General features: G+C 58.8%; 2 protein-coding genes across 8 annotated transcripts; both read left to right on the top strand.

Annotated features, from left to right (window-relative positions):
- Positions 1–16: 16 nt before the first annotated feature.
- On the top strand, positions 17–8,776 carry EML3 (EMAP like 3). 6 transcript variants are annotated; one of them, XM_004596772.2, is made up of 22 exons: positions 17–355; positions 1,207–1,378; positions 1,461–1,727; positions 1,828–1,938; positions 2,844–2,911; positions 3,080–3,203; positions 3,422–3,592; positions 3,727–3,796; positions 3,885–3,995; positions 4,207–4,302; positions 4,617–4,775; positions 4,902–5,043; positions 5,447–5,598; positions 5,686–5,811; positions 5,893–6,024; positions 6,519–6,586; positions 7,021–7,109; positions 7,181–7,278; positions 7,405–7,492; positions 7,908–8,006; positions 8,175–8,305; positions 8,375–8,663. In XM_004596772.2, the coding sequence occupies exons 1-22, from the start codon at positions 334–336 to the stop codon at positions 8,576–8,578; spliced, it is 2,700 nt and encodes an 899-aa protein (XP_004596829.2). In that variant the 5' UTR covers positions 17–333; the 3' UTR covers positions 8,579–8,663. The 6 variants fall into 6 exon arrangements, with proteins under 6 accessions (XP_004596829.2, XP_004596830.2, XP_058518896.1 ...); XM_004596773.3 differs by having other exon boundaries at positions 1,464–1,727; XM_058662913.1 differs by having other exon boundaries at positions 44–355; positions 8,285–8,305; positions 8,375–8,776.
- A 248-nt stretch (positions 8,777–9,024) lies between these two features.
- On the top strand, positions 9,025–17,556 carry MTA2 (metastasis associated 1 family member 2). Of its 2 annotated transcripts, none has more exons than XM_004596774.4 (18): positions 9,025–9,559; positions 10,142–10,209; positions 10,511–10,604; positions 11,985–12,102; positions 12,227–12,290; positions 12,452–12,569; positions 13,540–13,642; positions 13,831–13,930; positions 14,099–14,287; positions 14,382–14,456; positions 14,557–14,615; positions 14,778–14,875; positions 14,983–15,122; positions 15,371–15,599; positions 15,731–15,820; positions 16,175–16,293; positions 16,383–16,525; positions 16,751–17,556. In XM_004596774.4, the coding sequence occupies exons 1-18, from the start codon at positions 9,532–9,534 to the stop codon at positions 16,914–16,916; spliced, it is 2,001 nt and encodes a 666-aa protein (XP_004596831.1). In that variant the 5' UTR covers positions 9,025–9,531; the 3' UTR covers positions 16,917–17,556. The 2 variants fall into 2 exon arrangements, with proteins under 2 accessions (XP_004596831.1, XP_058518898.1); XM_058662915.1 differs by lacking the exon at positions 9,025–9,559 and adding an exon at positions 9,808–9,919.
- Positions 17,557–18,742: the final 1,186 nt, after the last annotated feature.

Here is an 18,742-nt window from a genome sequence, read left to right on the forward strand (position 1 = left end):
CGGCCCCCCCCTCCCGCGCTTCCTGGCGGCTCCGCGTCCGGCGCCTGTTTGTGCTGCGGCGGCTGGGGCCCGGGACGGCCCCGCCACCCGACTCCCGGGAGCCCAGAGCGGTCCCGGGAGAGTCCGAGGCCCGCACGGGCCGGGGAGACCGCGACCCCGGCCCCACAGCGCCCCCTCCAGGCCCTTTCCCCGCACCCGACAGCGCCCCCGAGGGGTGGCACGGCACCCCTGCGTGCGCGCGTCCCGGGGTGCTTCCCTTTCCCCCCTCCCCGGCTATGGCCCCCGCGGCTTAGACGCCGCCGCCGCCGCCGCTCCGAGCAGCCCGGGGGCCGAATGGAGGGGGCCGCGGGGCCCGGTGAGTACGGGGCGGGGCGGGCGGCGTGCCCCTTCCCGGAGCGCCCTGCCCGTCGGGCGCCCCCGACGGTTGTCTGGCTGCGTCCCCGCGTGCTCCCGCGTCCCAGGGGCTTTGAGCATCTTTCGCGGTGGTCCAGGTCGTCCTGCCCGGTCACTTGGGTCCTCCTCCTGTCATTACGGACTTGCCCCACGGCGCTGTGTCCTCGGTGTGACTGGGGGCCTTGGAGGTTCTCTTGTTCCCCCGTGTTACTGTGTGGGCTTCTGCTCCTGCTGTCCTGGGTTTTTCCATCTCCGATCCCCAGCCTCGCGCCTTCTGGACCTTGGCTGCCACCTTTTCACCACGGAGAGCCTCCCCTGGCATTCTGGGTCTCTTCCTGTACTCCGGGGCCTCCTCCCTCTGACTGCACCGTGGTGCCCCCACCCCTTTGCCCGGTTCCGGGGGTTCAGTTACTGTGCACTTTCGCTGGGGATCTGCGCTTGTTGGTGCAGCGATGGGTGCTGGAAGGATTGCAATCCCTCCCCTCCCTGGGACCGCGCCTCCCTCCCCACACTGCGGCTCCCACGTTCCTCGGCATTACTCCATATTTCCTCCTTGGTACTCCATGGTACTCCCTGTCTTTGCGGAGGCTGAGACGGCAGCAGCAAGGGCGCTTTGCCAGGCTCCTGCCTGCCCTACCAGAAGGAGGCCCTTGATCTTTTACCATCCGCCTCCTCCCTCTCTACACGGAACTCCAAGCCCCGGGAGGGGCGTGTGTGTGTGGGGTGGGGGGCGCTACTTGAAGAGGGCTTGCACTGCAGGCCCCTCGGGACCAGGTAGGGGAACCTTCTGATTGTTTCCTGCCCCTTGCCTAGGTGAGGGCCCTACGCAGGAGGCCCTGCAGTCCTTGAGCCAGAGGCTACGTGTGCAGGAGGAGGAGATGGAGCTGGTAAAGGCAGCCCTGGCAGAGGCCCTTCGCCTGCTGCGGCTGCAGGCAGCCCCCGGCTCCCTGCAGGGCTTGGGTGTGCCAGCTCCTGCCAGAGCCAGGTATGTGCTTGTCTGGCCACAGGTACCCCTCCTCCGTTTCGCTGGGTCTCTGGGCCTTCAGATTAATTCGCTGTCTCCCCAGCAGCCCTGCAGTGCCCCCAGGACTGCCGCCCACCTGCAGCCCATCCTTGGTGAGCCGAGGCACCCAGACAGACCCAGAGGTTGTGGAGACAGAGCCAACCCCTGGACCTCCTGGCCTGAGCAACGGGCCCCCCGTCCCTCAGGGAGGCAGCGAGGAGCCTAGTGGCACGCAGTCTGAGGGAGGGGGCAGCAGCAGCAGTGGTGCTGGCTCCCCCGGCCCCCCAGGGAACCTTCGGCCTCTGCAGCCCCCACCGCGTGGCGCTGACACGTAGGTGTCCTGTGATGGGGCCTCGGAGAGCTGGGAGGATTCTGGGAGCAAGGGCTGGAGTGGCTGCCCCTCCCTCACCTGCTTGCTGTGCCTTCAGCAGGCCTCGCAGAAACTCTTCGTCATCCTCTCCCTCTGAACGGCCTCGGCAGAAGCTGTCCAGAAAGGCGGCTTCCTCGGCTAACCTGTTACTGCGGTCAGGGAGCACTGAGAGGTGGGTGGGGTTCCCGGGGACTCAGCCTGCTCCAGCTCAGTCTGCTGAGTCTCCACCTCCCTCACACCCTTTCTTTGGGCAGGGTTGGAGCAAGCACTGGTGGGCCACCTGTTGTGTACCAGGGCCTCTTCCAGCTCTTTCAGACCCCATAGCCTGGGAAGCAGGGAGGAGGGGAGTAGGTTGGCTTCTGCTGTCCGGTACAGGTGAGGAAGTGGGCTCAGAGAGCGTCAGTCCTCTGCCTGGAGTCACACAGCTAGAGTTGGGATTTGAGACCAAGAAGTCCTTCCCATAACACAGCAAGCTTCTGCAAGAGGCCCCGTGATTTTTCACGAATGGCTGTTCTCAGAGCTCCAACCCTTCTTTTCCTTAAACCTATCTACCACTCTTTCCTTTGGATGGTATGGGGACAAGGGAGTGGCCAGCTGTGTCATGTGTAGGCTGCAGGACACCTGAAGAGTCATTCTAACCCCATCCTTCCCTGGACTCTGGTCTCCAAGGAGATACCATCACCCCATGGTAGTTACCTGTCACTCTCCTCTTGCAACACAGGGCTCTCCTGCTCACCTCCAAGCCCCCTGCAGGGCAGGGCCAGGCAGGTACACATTCTGGATTCACTTTGGACCCAATTTACAGATGGAAAAACTAAAGGATCAATGGCCAGAGACCTGGCGGCCTGGAGGAAAGGGCCTGGTTCTTGCCACTGCCCCGAATAAGCTTTGAGGCCTGTGCTGGGTGTTTAGTGCTTCGACCTCAGTCTTATCATCTCTTAAATGGAATCAAAGACACTTGAAGTGTGCAGAGGAGTCTCTTCAGGCACCTTCTTTCTTAGGCCCTGTCCCCCCATCTTGCCGAGGGGGTCCCTGTCTCTGACCCCAGTCCTCATACTCTGCTTTCTTCCCAAACAGCCGTGGTGGGAAAGATCCCCTGTCCAGCCCTGGGGGCCCCGGATCCCGGAGGAGTAATTACAATTTGGGTATGTAACAGAGGGAAGAACTAGGCTGAGGGTGTTAGGACTTGGGCTATAGCCCCAGCAGCTATTTTGGGGGACCCATGAGGTACAGTGGGTGGGGTTGTACTGGGGCACTCCTGGAAGGGAAATTGCGGGTGCTGGCTGACACACCTTTCCCCCTTTTCTCTGTAGAAGGCATCTCCGTGAAGATGTTCCTTCGCGGCCGCCCCATTACCATGTACATCCCGTCTGGCATCCGCAGCCTTGAGGAGCTGCCAAACGGCTCACCCCCAGAGACCCTCAGCCTTGACTGGGTGTATCCTGCCCCCTGAGTCCCATGGGAGCCACCTTGGGATCCCCTGTCCCCCACTGTCCTCTTTGAAGCTTTCTTGTCATGCCTTTGGGGACAGCCTGGTGAATCCTCCCCGTCCCTCCTATCGCCAGTGTCACTGCCAGCCAGAAGTCCTGACTTTTTTCTTCTTTCTCTTCCTGCCCATCATCCGACCCTTTCCTTGACCGTGGTGCTCACCCCAGGTATGGCTATAGGGGTCGAGATTCCCGTTCTAATTTGTTCGTGCTGCGCTCTGGGGAGGTAGTCTACTTCATCGCTTGCGTGGTGGTGCTGTACCGGCCTGGGGGAGGCCCAGGGGGTCCTGGAGGAGGTGGCCAGAGGCATTACCGGGGGCACACGGACTGTGTTAGATGGTGAGGGCCCTGTGGGTAGGGGCTGGTGGGCTTGGCAGGAAGAGGTCTGGGTGGCTGAGAGGGAGCAGCTAAGAGTTGTCTTGCAGCGGGCCTTGGGACACCCCCTTCCCTACAATGTCTCCTCCCTCACTCAGCCTTGCCGTTCACCCTGATGGTGTTCGTGTAGCTTCGGGACAGACAGCCGGAGTGGATAAGGATGGGAAGGTAAGGCCTGTGTCCAAGGCTCCAGGCAGACCCGATGAGATGCCGGTCCAACTTGCCTTCTCACTCCTGCCCCTGTCTCCTCTGCCAGCCCCTGCAGCCAGTGGTTCACGTCTGGGATTCAGAAACGCTGCTGAAGCTGCAGGAGATTGGACTGGGGGCCTTCGAGAGGGGTGTGGGGGCCCTGGCCTTTTCTGCTGCGGTGAGCTGGTCCCAAGGCTTCTAGACCCCCCCCTTGCCTGGGCACCCCATCGTTTCACTGCACTCGGAGGCCTTGGAAGGTCTGGCTCTCCTGAGAGAGGGACGCCTGGAAGCTTCTGCCCTCTCAGCCTCTGCCGGTGAGCTGCCCCTTGGCCATGGACCCCGAGGGCTCACCCAGCCCCTCCGATGTGTCCCCCCTTCCCCCTCCTCAGGACCAGGGTGCCTTTCTGTGTGTTGTGGATGACTCCAATGAGCACATGCTGTCGGTGTGGGACTGCAGCCGGGGAGTGAAACTGGCTGAGATCAAGGTGAAGGGTCCACCTGCCTGGGGAGGTCCTGAGGCTCCAGGGGATGGGCTGTCGGCAGGTGGGATGGGTGAGATAGGGACCCAGGCATTCACTTTCTTCCCCACTGGACCTGCCAAGGGCCAAGGAGGCCCAGTAAGCTTTGGCTTCTCCACCTGTGAAAGTGCCACGTGATGGATGTGTTAGCTACTGGAGGGGAGGGAGTGGTGAGTGCACTCCTACTAGCCAGCTCTCAGGAGGCTTGTGGGGGAGGGGCGTCCAGGAGGACAGAGGTGCTCAGGGCTTGGGGCTGGCTACATCTTGTCTCCTCCCTTCAGAGCACAAATGACTCAGTCCTGGCCGTTGGCTTCAGCCCTCGTGACAGTAGCTGCATTATCACCAGTGGGAAATCTCATGTCCATTTCTGGAACTGGAGCATTGGAGTCGGGGTGTCTGCGGCGAACGGGACCCTCTCTCGGAAACAGGGTGTCTTTGGGGTGAGGCTGTGGATGAGTGGAAGTTGGGGGAGGTGGATGGAGATGGAGGTGTTGTGAGTTCTACAGCAGACCCTGTGGCTTGGTCCTTCCCTTTGATCTTGGCTCTCTGTGTCTTCTCCCTGCCAGAAATACAAGAAACCCAAGTTTATTCCATGCTTCGTGTTCCTCCCTGATGGAGACATTCTAACTGGAGACTCAGAAGGCAACATTCTCACTTGGGGGCGGAGCCTCTCAGATTCCAGGACCCCAGGCAGGGGAGGAGCCAAAGGTTGGGAAGGGCACCCAGGTTGGCCCAGTTCCTCAGGAGGTGTGGGGCTGGGGAGAAGACGTCCCTCCTTTTTTCATCCTGAGAGTTGGGTGTCCTGTGGGGGAGGAGGGGTAGGTGTAGAATGGGGAGGGACAGTAGATACTGGGGAAGAGGGCGGAGCGGGGGTGGGTTCGGGGGCTGTCAGATGCCTGGCTCAAAGTCTGATTTTGCTGCTAGTCCAGTCTTTAGGGAGTTAGCTCAGTTCTGAGCCTTGGTCTTCCTGTCTGTGAACTGGGGAGAGTAGTGGCTGCACTGGCAGAATTAGAGGTTGGTGTTCTGGTGTTCATTCCACCCAAGGGCTGGAATGGCCCAGGCCCTCTGTTCCCCACAAGCGTGACCCCCTCCACTGGGGCTTTGCCAACAGAGACCTACGGTATCGTGGCCCAAGCCCATGCTCACGAAGGCTCCATCTTTGCCCTGTGTCTGCTGCGGGATGGGACAGTGCTGAGTGGTGGCGGACGGGACCGCCGGCTGGTACGGTGGGGGCCTGGGTTGGTGGCCCTCCAGGAGGCTGAGGTGAGGTCTGGGCTGCTGTGGGGTCTGGGGAGGGAGGGAGAAAAGAAATGGTCCATGGGTCCTTGACATTCTACTGTTGCTCTGCAGATTCCAGAACACTTCGGGGCTGTGCGGGCCATTGCTGAAGGGCTTGGTTCTGAGCTTCTGGTGGGCACCACCAAGAATGCGTTGCTCAGGGGTGATCTGACCCAGGGCTTCTCCCCCGTGATACAGGTGTGTGGGGGCAGTTTTAGGGTTTGGTGAGGAGGAGGAGGTCCTGGGGAGGTTGGCATCAACAGCCCTGCTCCACCACAGGGCCACACGGATGAGCTCTGGGGACTCTGCACACATCCCTCCCAGAACCGCTTCCTTACCTGTGGCCATGACCGGCAGCTCTGCCTGTGGGACGGGGAGGGCCACGCGCTGGCCTGGAGCATCGACCTTAAGGTAGAGCTTTTGGTGCCAGGTCCCTTAAGCCATGTCCTCTGGGCTTCGGGTAGCTGTTCTTTCTTCCCTAACATCCCCTTTCCTTCTGCTCCCTACCTGAGGCATAGCCAGTAGCCCCTGGCATGGTGGTATGGGGTAGTGAAATATTAACCCTTCTTTTCCCCACTGGTAAAAGCTGCTGCCTCTAGTGCTGCCTGGGCACTGCCCCCTGCTTCGGACTCCTGAGGCCTCTTGGAACAGTAAGCTAAATGGTTCATCTCCAGCCCAGCTGGGAGCCTCAGTTCAATATTTTGAGTGCCATGCCCTGTTCTAGTCTAGTGTGTTCTGTAGTCTAGTGACACCACACCTGCATCCCAGGTCCTGGGGCCTCTCTTCCCCCGGCCCCACCTTAGGAAGAGGAGGCTTTGGCCAGGCCGAGGTCCAGACAAGGGGTGTCCGTCCAGGTCCCCCGACTAGATGGGCCGCTCCCTGAACTTGCCTCCTCCCCATCCTAGGAGACTGGTCTCTGTGCTGACTTCCACCCGAGTGGGGCGGTTGTAGCTGTGGGACTGAACACAGGGAGGTGAGCAGGGCCTGGGGGTGGTGGGGGAAAGCGGGGGGTGGTCTGGGCAAAGGTGCGGCTTGCCTGCCTCTCTGGCCCTTCTCCCTGCAGCCTGGGGCCTCCCTCCCTCCCTTGCTCTCTTCACCCCTTCCCCTAACCACTGGCTCCTCTGAGCTTGGGAGTGGAGGAGGTGGCAGTGAGGAGGGAAAAGCAGTGGGAACAGGAGGGGCCTAGGGGAGGCAAATGTGGGGAAGTGACAGCCTTCATGTCCACAAGCCCCCCCCCGTTCTGGAATTTCTGACTTCTGTCTGCCCAGCCCTTTCCCACTTCCCAGTGCGAGTAGGCAGTGGTGACCCTCTAATATGCCACAGCCTTTCTGCCCAGGGTGGCTTCCCTGGCGGGCTGGGGGGAGGTCTCCTCACATTCTGGCACCCTCCCTCCAACCCCCATTTCAGATGGTTGGTGTTGGACACAGAGACCAGAGAGATCGTCTCTGATGTCACTGATGGCAACGAGCAGCTCTCTGTGGTCCGGTACAGCCCAGGTGGGAGCCCGCCCCGCCCTGGTCCCAGTCCTGTCCCCTGCCCTTCCTTCTCTGAGCCACTCTCTTTGCAGATGGGTTGTACCTGGCCGTGGGTTCCCATGACAACATGATCTACATCTATAGCGTTTCCAGTGACGGTGCCAAGTCTAGCCGCTTTGGCCGCTGTGTGGTGAGGCACCCTGGGGTGGGAGGAGTGGGTGGGGAGCAGGTCAGCTCCCAGGAGGGAGAAGCCTGATGCAGGCAGGGGCATGGGAGATGGGCACCGTGGTTGTCAGCACCTGACCCTTGCTCCCAGGGCCACTCCAGCTTCATCACGCACCTTGACTGGTCCAAGGATGGGAACTTCATCATGTCCAATTCTGGAGACTATGAGATTCTTTACTGTGAGTGAGGGTGGAGGGCATGGAGAGAGATGGAGAGAGAGGCATGGGGGAGGGTACCTGGGGAGAGATGGGGGCAGGGGCACTAGGAGCTCCAGGCAGCGGGGCTGCTGGATGGGAAGGCGGGGTCAGAATTACCCACACCTGATAACTGTTGTGACTTGGAAAAGGCACCACCACACGCAGTGGGTTTCCCACAAGTGCTGGAGGAAGTTGAGGAGATTATTTTGAAACAAATTCTCAGGGCATGGGGGGAGAAGGTAGCTTATCTAGGGAGGCAGAGCTGATCAGGGCTTAGGGGCACGTTTGGGAGAACTCGGGGGCATTCATGGCCAGCCAGCCCAAGGGACTGGCCTTCTTGGGCACCCTGCCAACTGAGGGCAGGGTAGGCTGAGCTAGGTGGACGCTGGCTCCCCAGGGGACGTGGCTGGAGGCTGCAAGCTGCTGAGGAATCGCTATGAGAGCCGAGACCGGGAGTGGGCCACCTACACTTGTGTGCTGGGCTTCCACGTGTACGGTGAGCGGGGGTGCTGGGACGCAGGTGGGAATGGGATGATGTGCAGCCCGCTTTGGGTGATGGACAGAGACAGACCCAGTCCCGGGGGTGGCCACCCCCGGGTGCCAGGGAGATGGGGCTTGTGCTGGGACGCGGGAGGAGGCTTGGCTGAGGCCATCGCTGTGCTAGGTGTGTGGCCCGATGGCTCCGATGGCACCGACATCAACTCGCTGTGCCGGTCCCACGACGAGCGCGTTGTAGCGGTGGCCGACGACTTCTGCAAAGTGCATCTCTTCCAGTACCCCTGCGCGCGTGCCAAGGTGAGGCCGTCTGGGGCGCAGGGGGCTGCTGGGGAAGGGCCGTTGCCACTGACCCTCCCCTCCCACCAGGCGCCGAGCCGCGTGTACGGGGGACACGGCAGCCATGTGACCAGCGTCCGGTTCACGCACGACGACTCGTACCTCATCTCGCTAGGCGGCAAGGATGCCAGCATCTTCCAGTGGCGAGTGCTGGGCCCTGGGAGCTCGGGGCCGTCGGCCGCCACACCCTCCCGGACACCGTCCTTGTCTCCTGCCTCCTCCCTGGATGTCTGATCACTGCCGGACTGACCGGACCGACTGGCTGGACCCCTTTTCTTAGACTTACAGACATTCCCGAGTGCGCCTCTCCCCGGGACAGGGGGACTGTCTGCGCACACTGTGGGACCCCCGCTGACCCGAGCCGGGCCCGCCCCAGCCTGGGCCCTGATTTCTTGCTGCCTGCTGAGGGGCAATAAACCGAAACTAAAGTCGTTTTCTGATGCTTTTGTGCGGTGTAGCGGGGCTCTCTCGGGACCCTGTGGGGCTGGGGACTGAGGTGGAGGTGGAGGAGAAGCCAAATGTGGAAAGACAGCCTCAAGCATTCATGCAAATGGTACGCAAAGGTACAGGCGGAGCCCCAGGGCGCCCGTCCTGCGGGACTTCAGGCAAAGCCTCGGACTCCGGCGAGGGAAGGGTTAAGCCCGCTTCCTCTTGCCCCGCCCCCTCCCCCCCGCGCTCTTGGAGGGGGCGGTTCCGAGCAGCAACGTAACTAACCGAGGTTGGCCGAAAGCTGGCGAAGTTGTTCCGGAAGTAGCCGATCTGTGAGGTCCTGCTCTCCGACCTGAGCCGAGCGCTGGTCCTTGTTCTCCGATCAGCCGAAGGTGTTCCGGAAGAAGGCGAACCCCGAGGCGGGCCGGGCAAGCCTTTCCCCGGGCCGGTGAAGCTCAACGTCTGGAGGAACCGGCCGAGGCTGTGTTGGGAGAGAGAGCCGGTGTCTGGCTCTGGTCCGGACAGGGGCCGAGTTCGATCCGGAAGGAGCCGAGCGACGTCCCGGGCTTGAGGCGGCGGCGACAGCGCGGGCCGGGATGAACCGCGACGGCTGAGGCGGCAGAGGTGCCGGCTGCGCGGGCCCCGGGGAGTCTTCCCGCAGAGCGCCAGCGCCGCTCTCGGGGCTTTGCCTCGAGCCGAGCTTCACCGTCGCGAGCCTCCCGGACCCCTTTGTGCGGCCGGAGGCGGCGGGAACGGCCATGGCGGCCAACATGTACCGGGTGGGGGGTGAGTACCCGGCGCGCGGCGGGGGCGGGGGACACGGCGCGCGGGAGAAGCCCGGTGCCCGGCGGACGGGCGTGGACCGGAACCGGAACCGGGAGCCCCGGGAGCGGAGGGTGCGGAGGGGCGCCGGAGCGGGGGTGTCGGGAGAGGCTGCGGGCAGCCGGGACGGGGGTCCCCGGGGCGGAGAGTGGGCTGGGTCGCGGGCCCCGGAGGAGCTGACAGCAGCCCTGCCGCGGCCCTGCTAACGCACCGGCGGCTTCCTGCTCCCCCCCCAGGCGTTATTGTGCGCCTCGCTCGACCGAGGCTGGGGCGGCGGGGAGGCTGGCCGTGTCGGGGCGAACAATTGTTCAACTCGGTCGCCGAGTGAGTTGGAGGAGGAGAATGTGCTTTTGGAATTCAGTACGGGGGGCTGGAGATGGGGGGCTTCCTCGTTTTCCCTTTGGGTTCAACACGCCCACCTGGGAGGCCCCCCTCCTAGTCTCTTCGCCCTCTGCCTGGCGGGGCCCACCGACTTTATCTCGTCCCACTCACCCTGCTGCTCTGACGGGCTCGCCCTTCTCCACGTCTTGGCTTCCCCTCCTACAGATTACGTCTATTTTGAGAACTCCTCCAGCAATCCCTACCTGGTACGACGGATTGAGGAGCTCAACAAGGTGAGTGGACTACGACGCCCCCCTTCCCCCAGCGGCCTCTCTGAGGTCTTCCGACGCTATTCTAAGTGCCCATTCGTGTTCATTCACTCATCCTGATACATTCTGGAAAGCCTTTTGGGAGCTTCGTGGGAGCTTTCCTGCTCTGCTTCTTGGGTGCCGAGGGATCTGGAAGTGTGTCCTAGGAGGGGCGTCCTGACCTGTCATCTGGGGGTCTCTTAGCAGGGTCTTCACTGCTGTTCGGTTCTGCGTGCATTTCCACTTTGAAATAACTGGTTCTCACTGCCGTTTTTCCCTCCCCCAGACTGCGAATGGAAATGTGGAGGCAAAGGTTGTCTGTCTTTTCCGACGAAGGGACATTTCTAGCAGCCTCAACAGCCTGGCGGATAGCAATGCCCGTAAGTGTCTCCACGGTTCTCCCTCCCCCACCGTGCTGCTGTGGGCTGAGATCTAGGCATGTCCCTGCAGGTGCTTCCCGTAGCAGGCCTAAGGCAGGACTGTGAGTTTTGGGGGTGGGAAGTACCTGGTTTGTGGAGGGAGGCCTGTTTTTACACTGGAAAAAGGGTGGAGAGACAGTGATAAGGAAAGCCAGAGTGTGTGTGTGAGAGAGAAGTAAGAAATGATAGCATTTGGAAATTAGCTAAGGAAGAGTGGGGCACTTGGCCCAGAGTTTTGAGTCGTCAGGACTCTGCTTGGGGCCTGGGAGAGCGGAGGGAGCAGGAGCCGTTGGTGCACGCAGCCTGCTCCAGCGAGGCAGGCTTGTTTCACCATCAGCAGGCGGCGCAGGAACCGGGACTTGGCAGGTTTCATTGCCCTGGTCATCTCTCATCTCCCCCACTTCCCCATCCACTCCAGCTCACCTCTTTCCCCTTTGCCTCACCTTCCTTGCCTTTAAGCATGCCATCAGTTTTGTTTTTGAAAAATGTATTGCCTTTATTTTTTCTTAGCTCCTTTTTCCTTTTTTTTTTTCTCCCTTTTCCTCTTGTTTCTCCTTGCTTGATTGTTTCATTTTTACAAAGCTACTCTGGCCATGAAGGGGTTAATGAGGAGATAGTCTTACCAAGTTCCCTGGCCCTTTGGGGTTTCCAGCCTCTTCTGGCAGGGGCTGACCTTGGCCTTGTCCAATCAGAAAGGGTGTGGGGGGTGTGGTCCCTGTGCCTTAGCACAGGGTTTCCGCACAGGCAAGGGGTGGAGCATACAGCACCCCTGCGGCCCCCCTTCTCCCTGAGGTTGGGAACAATGCACCAATGAGCCTGGCTGCAGGCTCCTCTGCCCCCTCCCTCTGTGGTCGGCAGCTGGCCAGCTTAACCCTTTCACAGAGGTCTCCAGCAAGCTGCAGCTCCCTGAGGAAGGTGTTGGCCCTCGCTGGAGAGGTGTTGTCCTTGAAAGCCCCACAAACTATTATTAGCCAAGTTGAAAGTGAGGGATCCTTAGGTTTGCATGCGGTGTTGGAGAGCAGTCTCCTCAAAACTGAAAACGGGAACTGGCAGACACAACCTCGTGTGACGTGCTCCCAGGTCTTGGTCGAGTGTGGCAAGAAAGAGGCCCTGTGAGGCTGCTGGTGGGCCTGGTGTGGGCCGCGTCTGCGCCCTCAGAGTGGTGCCTGAGCCCTGACGGCTGGGTCTGGGACGCCTCACAGGCCCTCCCTCGCGCTAGCACGGGTGGGTCTACGCTGCAGCGTGCAGGAATGCAGGTGCAGGGCGAGTGACGGGAGGAGTCCCAGGGAGGTTAGCTCATAGGGTTGTGTGTGACCTGCCTCTTCCTCCTTAACCCTGCAGGGGAGTTTGAGGAGGAATCCAAGCAGCCTGGTGTGTCAGAGCAGCAGCGACATCAGCTGAAGCACCGGGAGCTTTTCCTGTCACGGCAGTTTGAATCGCTGCCAGCTACCCACATACGGTACAGGATGAGGGGGCCCAGTGAGCCTGTGTGCGTCTGTTGGTTGGGAAGATGGAGAGGAGGATGGTGTGGTGGAGGCTGTGGGGAGCGCAGGCTCACCCTGGTTTTCTACCCTGTCTTCTAGGGGGAAGTGCAGTGTAACCCTCTTGAACGAAACAGATATTTTGAGCCAGTACCTGGAAAAGGAGGTGAGGAAGAAGTGTTGGGAGAAGAGGGAGGGGTGGGTATTGCGCCCCCGCCCCCGCCAAGTGAGAGGAGGATGAGGCCGTGCGGAGGTGAGGGTCGGCAGGCGCCTGGCGTGGCCGTGTCTGGATTGCCGTCCTGCTCACTGTTCCTCTCCACATCGCAGGACTGCTTCTTCTACTCACTGGTGTTTGACCCCGTGCAGAAGACCCTCCTCGCTGATCAGGGCGAGATCAGAGTTGGTTGCAAATACCAGGCTGAGATCCCCGACCGTCTGGCTGATGGTAAGAAACAGGAGAGGCTGAATGACCACTGGGTTACTTCATTCTAAGGGGCTCCTGGCTGCCAGTTTCTGGTGTGCCCTGGAGGGGCTGGCATAGTGGCACTGTGGGCTAAGATGCCACTTGTGAAGCTGGCATTCCATTTCAAAATATAGGATTGAATCCTGATTGCTGTGCTTCCAGTCCACCTTCCTGCTGACGCACCTGGGAAGGCAGAGGAGGATGGCCTAACCACCTGGGCCCCTGCCACCCATGTGGGAGACCAGGATGGAGTTCCTGGCTCCTGGCTTTAAGCTGGCTCATACCTCGCTGTTCAGTTACGTGAACCAGTGAGTGGAAGCGCTCTCTCTTTATGCTGCTCTTTTTAAATATATTTTTATTTTATTATTATTTTTTTGATTGGAAAGTCAGATATTCAGAGAGGAGGCGAGACAGGAAGTTCTTCCGTGCATTGATTCACTGCCCAAGTAGCTGCAACGGCCAGATCTTACCTGATCCGAAGCGAGGAGCCAGTAGTCTCTTCTGGGTCTCTCACACGGATACAGGCTCCCAAGGCTTTGGGCTGTCCTTGACTGCTTTCCCAGGCCAGAAGCAGGGAGCTGGATGGGAAGTGGGACTGTCAGGATACGAACTGGCGCCCATATGGGATCCCGGCATGTTCAAGGCGAGGACCTTAGCCACTAGGCCCACTGCTCTTTTAACTCACTAAATAAGTAAATAAATATAATGTTAAAAGAAGAAGACCTGCCCTGAAGTGTGCATGCAGTCTGCAAGGCTCTTGGCTGCCATCCTAACAGAATGGGGCCTTAGGAGCCTAAAAAGAGCCTGGGCACCGCTGGGACGAGAGCTGGCAGAGCTGGGTGGCTGATAGAATTCAAGCAGAAGAGGGAAGGAGGTGCCGCTGTGAATCTTCAAGACACCAGTTACTTTCCCTTTTGTTCTCGTGATCACAAAGCCATTGCCATTCTCCCAGGAGAGTCTGATAACCGGAACCAGCAGAAAATGGAGATGAAAGTCTGGGACCCAGACAACCCTCTGACGGACCGGCAGATTGATCAGTTCCTCGTGGTGGCACGGTGAGGGCTGGGAGCAGGGGCGCGGGGCTGGGGAGTGTGCGTGTGGCTCGCAGTCATACTCATTTTCAGAGATAGACTCTTACTTTCTCTTTGGCAAGCACATTTTCCTTCTAGTTCTTCTGGCTTGATTCCCTGGCCCACTTGCCCTTTCTTTTTCATTTCTACTTGACTTCTCATCTCTCCCTCAGAGCGGTGGGGACCTTTGCAAGAGCCTTGGATTGCAGCAGCTCCATTCGGCAGCCCAGCTTGCACATGAGTGCTGCCGCCGCCTCGCGAGACATCACTCTGGTGAGCAGCAGTTGGCGGGTCCTTGCGCAGGCGGGTTCTGTGGGGATGGACAGAGCCTGGGGACAGGGGAGGAGGGTTCTCGAAAGGAGTGGGCATCCTTAAAGAGCAGCATGGAGTGGTGGGGTGGAGGCTGCGGGGCCTCAGCCTCACCCTGCTTCTTCCCTGTAGTTTCATGCCATGGACACGTTGCAGAGGAATGGCTATGACCTAGCTAAGGCCATGTCGACCTTGGTGCCCCAGGGGGGCCCGGTGCTGTGTCGGGATGAGATGGAGGAATGGTCTGCCTCTGAGGCCATGCTGTTTGAGGAGGCCCTGGAGAAGTACGGCAAGGACTTCAATGACATTCGCCAGGATTTTGTAAGTAGATGGGGATGGGCAGAGAGGTAGGGGTGAGGGTCCCAAGCCCTGGGGCCACATGTGAGCTCATTTTTTCTCCCCCTATTCTCCTTAGCTACCCTGGAAGTCACTCGCCAGCATCGTCCAGTTTTACTACATGTGGAAAACCACCGACCGGTATATTCAGCAGGTAGGGTCTGGGCCGGAAGCCGCTGCACACTGCCGGTGAGGTTGCTGGTTTGCTCCATGACAAGGTGCACTGATCCTGCTCTTTCCGTCTCTTCCTGTAGAAAAGGTTGAAAGCTGCTGAAGCCGACAGCAAGCTGAAGCAGGTCTACATCCCTACCTAGTAAGTGTGCTGAGAGGGTCACTGGCACGGTGCCTTCTCTCCAGCTGTGCTGCCCTTGGTAACTGAGGTGGATGGCAGAAGGCTGGGTCAGATTATGGAGGCTGGGCAGAAATGGATTCTTTTCTTTACCCATTTTCTCATTTGTTCTGTCTTCCTTTTTAGCACTAAGCCAAACCCTAACCAGATCATTTCTGTGAATTCAAAACCTGGTATGAACGGTGCTGGATTCCAAAAGGGCTTGACTTGCGAAAGCTGCCACAGTGAGTTCAAGGAAGGGGCAGGAATGCTGTGGGCAGGTGGAGGCCCACCGTGGTCAAGAACTCGAGGGACTCTGCACGCTTCCTTCCTGACTTCTTGCTGTGTTCAGCCACACAGTCTGCCCAGTGGTACGCCTGGGGCCCACCCAACATGCAGTGTCGCCTCTGCGCTTCCTGTTGGATCTACTGGAAGAAGTATGGGGGACTGAAGACCCCAACCCAGCTTGAAGGAGCTGCTCGGGGCACCACAGTAAGGATCGAAGGGGTACAGGAAGGGCCAGCAATGCACACACTGACGGGAGTGTGAGGCGAAGGCCAGAGTGTGCACCTCTTCCTGTGGTGATGGCTTGACTGGCAGGGGTGGCGACGGTGTTGGGGGGTCGAGCAGGTCGAGTGTCAACATGTCACTGAGCCCAGGAAGTAATGAATGTCTGCTGGGAACGGGAGGCGGCAGCGTCCTGGGGCTGGATGTGTGCTTTTTCTTCTGCTCTTCTCTAGGAGCCGCACTCGAGGGGTCACTTGTCTAGACCCGAAGCCCAGAGCCTCTCCCCATACACCACCAGCGCCAACCGGGCCAAGCTGCTGGCGAAAAACAGGCAGACCTTCCTCCTGCAGACCACAAAACTGACCCGTCTTGCCAGACGGATGTGCAGGGACCTGTTGCAGCCGAGGAGGGCTGCCCGGCGACCTTACGCCCCTATCAATGCCAATGCCATCAAAGCAGAGTGTAAGGGCAGGAAGGGGTTTCTCTGGATGTCAGTGGCAGTGGGCATGGCAGCTGTGGATGTGTGGTTGGCTTAGGCATGCCTCCTGGCCCCAGAAGCAGCCCCTTCAGAAGCTGCCATCTTTCTTCTCCAGGCTCCATTCGGCTTCCCAAGGCCGCCAAGACCCCACTGAAGATCCATCCTCTGGTGCGACTTCCCCTGGCAACCATCGTCAAAGATCTGGGTATGGGACGGGCATCCAGACCACAGATATCGGGTGGTTAAAGGACAGGGGACCAGCTGGGATGATGTCGGGCTCTGTCAAGAATCTTCTCTTCCTCTGCCTGTTTTTTTTTCCTATTGAGTCCCAGGAGATTTGGTGTGTCTGCTTTTGAGGGTTGCTCTTTTATTAGCTGTCCAGTATGACTTGTTTGATAAGATTATACTCATGCTGGTGATAACCTGTTCGAGCCTTCCCCAACCTCTCTGCTTCGGAGGTGTCCAGGAAGCTGCTGTCCCAGAGGAAAGCGATGAAGGGGAGAAAGACAAGAGAAGGTGCACACGTTCTTATGTTTTTCCCTTTCTGCCTTCCTGTCAGTGGCCCAGGCACCTCTGAAACCAAAAACACCTCGGGGTACCAAGACACCAATCAACAGAAACCAGTTGACCCAGAACCGGGGACTCGGGGGAATCATGGTGAAACGGGCCTATGAGACTGTGAGTTGACGGAGTGGGTGGGCCAAGCTGAAGCTGGTGGGCTTTTCTGTCTTAGAGGGTCCCCTCACTGCCAGCAACCCCTTTTTCAGATGGCAGGGGTACCCTTCTCTGCCAATGGAAGGCCCCTGGCTTCAGGGATTCGCTCAAGCTCACAGCCAGTGGCCAAGCGTCAGAAACTAAACCCAGCGGATGCCCCCAATCCCGTGGTGTTTGTGGCCACAAAAGATACCAGGTAGGCGGGAGGATCTGAGAGTCCAGCATGGTGGGCCTGGAGACGAGGAGCAGCTGAGCTTCACCAGCTACAAGAAGCTTCTGGGCGCGGGTGTGAGGGGGCAGGGAGACGGGGTCCCTGGAAGGGAGTGGCTGGAAGGCAGAACTGCTGTGTGGGATATGTGCTCCTTCACCCGGAGTCCTAACTGTTCTCTTCACCCTTTCCTTCCCTGCTTGCTGTGGCCAGAGCTCTGCGGAAGGCTCTGACTCACCTGGAAATGCGGAGAGCTGCCCGCAGGCCCAACCTGCCCCTGAAGGTGAAGCCCACATTGATTGCAGTGCGGCCTCCTGTGACTCTCCCCGCCCCGCCACATCCTGCCAGCACCAATGAGCCCATTGTGCTGGAGGACTGAGCGTCTGTGGGGAAGGGAGGTGGGCCGAGGCCCAGGGAGTGTGCCCAGGGCACCTAAGCCTCTGCTCCTTCAGAACCCCCTGGAGCGGGCAGGAAGGGGCAAGGCAGTGTGCGTCCTGGGGGCCTGAGCGCCCTCTGGTGTTAGCACCTTGCCACTGGCCCCCTTCCTGGCTTCACTCCAATGATGCAGAGCCTACTGCAGGAACTTGGCGCGTGTGGGATCCTAGCCTGTTTTGGGGAATAGGACTCCCAGTTGTCTTGGACAGTTTTTTGGGGGGAGGGTTTTTTAATTTTTTAAAAATTTTGCCTCCCTTTATGAAAGGGAATGGGGAAGGGGAAGAGTAAATATATCAGGTGGCGATACCTGATTGTGGGAGGGGGGCGTGCACTGCCATGTCTGTCTTTTTTTTTTTTTTTCTTTCTAATTGGGGGTTCTTCTTCCTGTCCGGTGTCCGGACTTTCCTAATGGACTTTGAGGCCCCTAAGCTGACATCAACTTCAGCCCACGCTTGCTCGTTCCTTCCCTTCCCCCTTTGCCTTTTGTATGCCAATTCTCAGAAATAAAGATCTTTTGTCCATTTTTTAAACCTTGGATTCTGTAATTGGTTCTTATAATAATGAATAAAAAGCTGTTTTCTTCAGCTCTTTGTGGCTCAGCTGTTCTCTGCCATGGTGGGTGGGTGTGTTGGGGATGTTTCTGAGAGGGAAAATAAAGGACAAAGAACAACAAAGGGACCCAGCGCGATAGCCTAGCAGCTAAGGTCCTCACCTTGCATGTGCTGGGATCCCATATGGGTGCTAGTTCGTGTCCCAATGGCCCCATTTCCCATCAAGCTCCCTGCTTGTGACCTGGGAAAGCAGTAGAGGATGGCCAAATCCTTGGGAGATGCGGAAGAGGCTCCTGGCTCTTGGCTTCAGATCAGCTCAGCTCCAGCCATAGCAGCCACTTGAGTGAATCAGTGGACAGACTTTTCTGTCTCTCCTCTATATATCTGACTTTCCAATAAAAGTAAATCTTAAAAAGCAACAACAAAATGGTGGTTCTTGCCTTGGGAACAGCTTAGCTATGCTGCCTGGACTGTGTTGAGTTCTTGTTGGGACCAAATTGCAATTTGGTTGATTTCCTCAAAACCATCGGATAGGGCCCAACTTGATAGCCTGGTGTCCTGGCTGCTCCACTTCCCACTGAGCATCCTGCTTGTGGCCTGGGAAGGCAGTAGAGCTAGTCCTTCCTTGGGACCCTGCTGCTACATGGCAGACCAGAAAGAAGCTCCTGGTTTTGGATCAGCTCAGCTCTAGCCGTTGTGGCCACTTGGGGAGTGAACCAATGGATGGAGGATCTTTCTGTTGGCTTCTCCATAAATCTGCCTCTCTAAGAAAAATACATCTTTTTAAAGATGTATTTATTTTTATTGCAAAGTCAGATATACAGTGAGGAGAGAGGAAGGTCTTCCATCCATTGATTCACTTCCCTAGTGACCACAGGGGCCAGAGCTCGCCGATCCGAAGCCAGGAAAAAGGAGCCTCCTCTGGGTTTTCCATGAGGGTACAGGGTTCCAAGACTTTGGGCTGTCCTCGATTGTTTTCCCAGAAGACAAGCAGGGAGCTGGGTGGGAAGTGGGGCTGCCAGGATTAGAACCGGGCGCGACTTATTTATTTTTATTGGAAAGTTAGATCAGAGACAAAAAGCTTCCCCATCTGTTGGTTCAGTCCCCCAAATGGCCAGAGCCAGGAGTTTGTGGGTCTCCCACGGTGGTGCAGGGTGCCGAGACCTTGGGACGTACTCCACTTCTTTCTCAGGCCACAAACGGGGAGCTGGATGGGAAG

This window comes from Ochotona princeps, chromosome 4, assembly GCF_030435755.1.
Source record: "Ochotona princeps isolate mOchPri1 chromosome 4, mOchPri1.hap1, whole genome shotgun sequence".
NCBI classification, from domain to species: Eukaryota; Metazoa; Chordata; class Mammalia; order Lagomorpha; family Ochotonidae; genus Ochotona; species Ochotona princeps.

Coding starts and splice junctions, on each gene's coding strand:
- EML3 (XM_058662913.1), top strand. CDS start 334: ATGGAGGGGGCCGCGGGGCCCG. Junction 3,996..4,206: donor CCCTGGCCTTTTCTGCTGCG/GTGAGCTGGTCC, acceptor CCCCCTCCTCAG/GACCAGGGTGCCTTTCTGTG. Junction 4,776..4,901: donor GGAAACAGGGTGTCTTTGGG/GTGAGGCTGTGG, acceptor TCTCCCTGCCAG/AAATACAAGAAACCCAAGTT.
- MTA2 (XM_004596774.4), top strand. CDS start 9,532: ATGGCGGCCAACATGTACCGGGTGGGGG. Junction 13,643..13,830: donor CAGTTCCTCGTGGTGGCACG/GTGAGGGCTGGG, acceptor TCTCTCCCTCAG/AGCGGTGGGGACCTTTGCAA. Junction 15,123..15,370: donor GAGCTGCTCGGGGCACCACA/GTAAGGATCGAA, acceptor GCTCTTCTCTAG/GAGCCGCACTCGAGGGGTCA.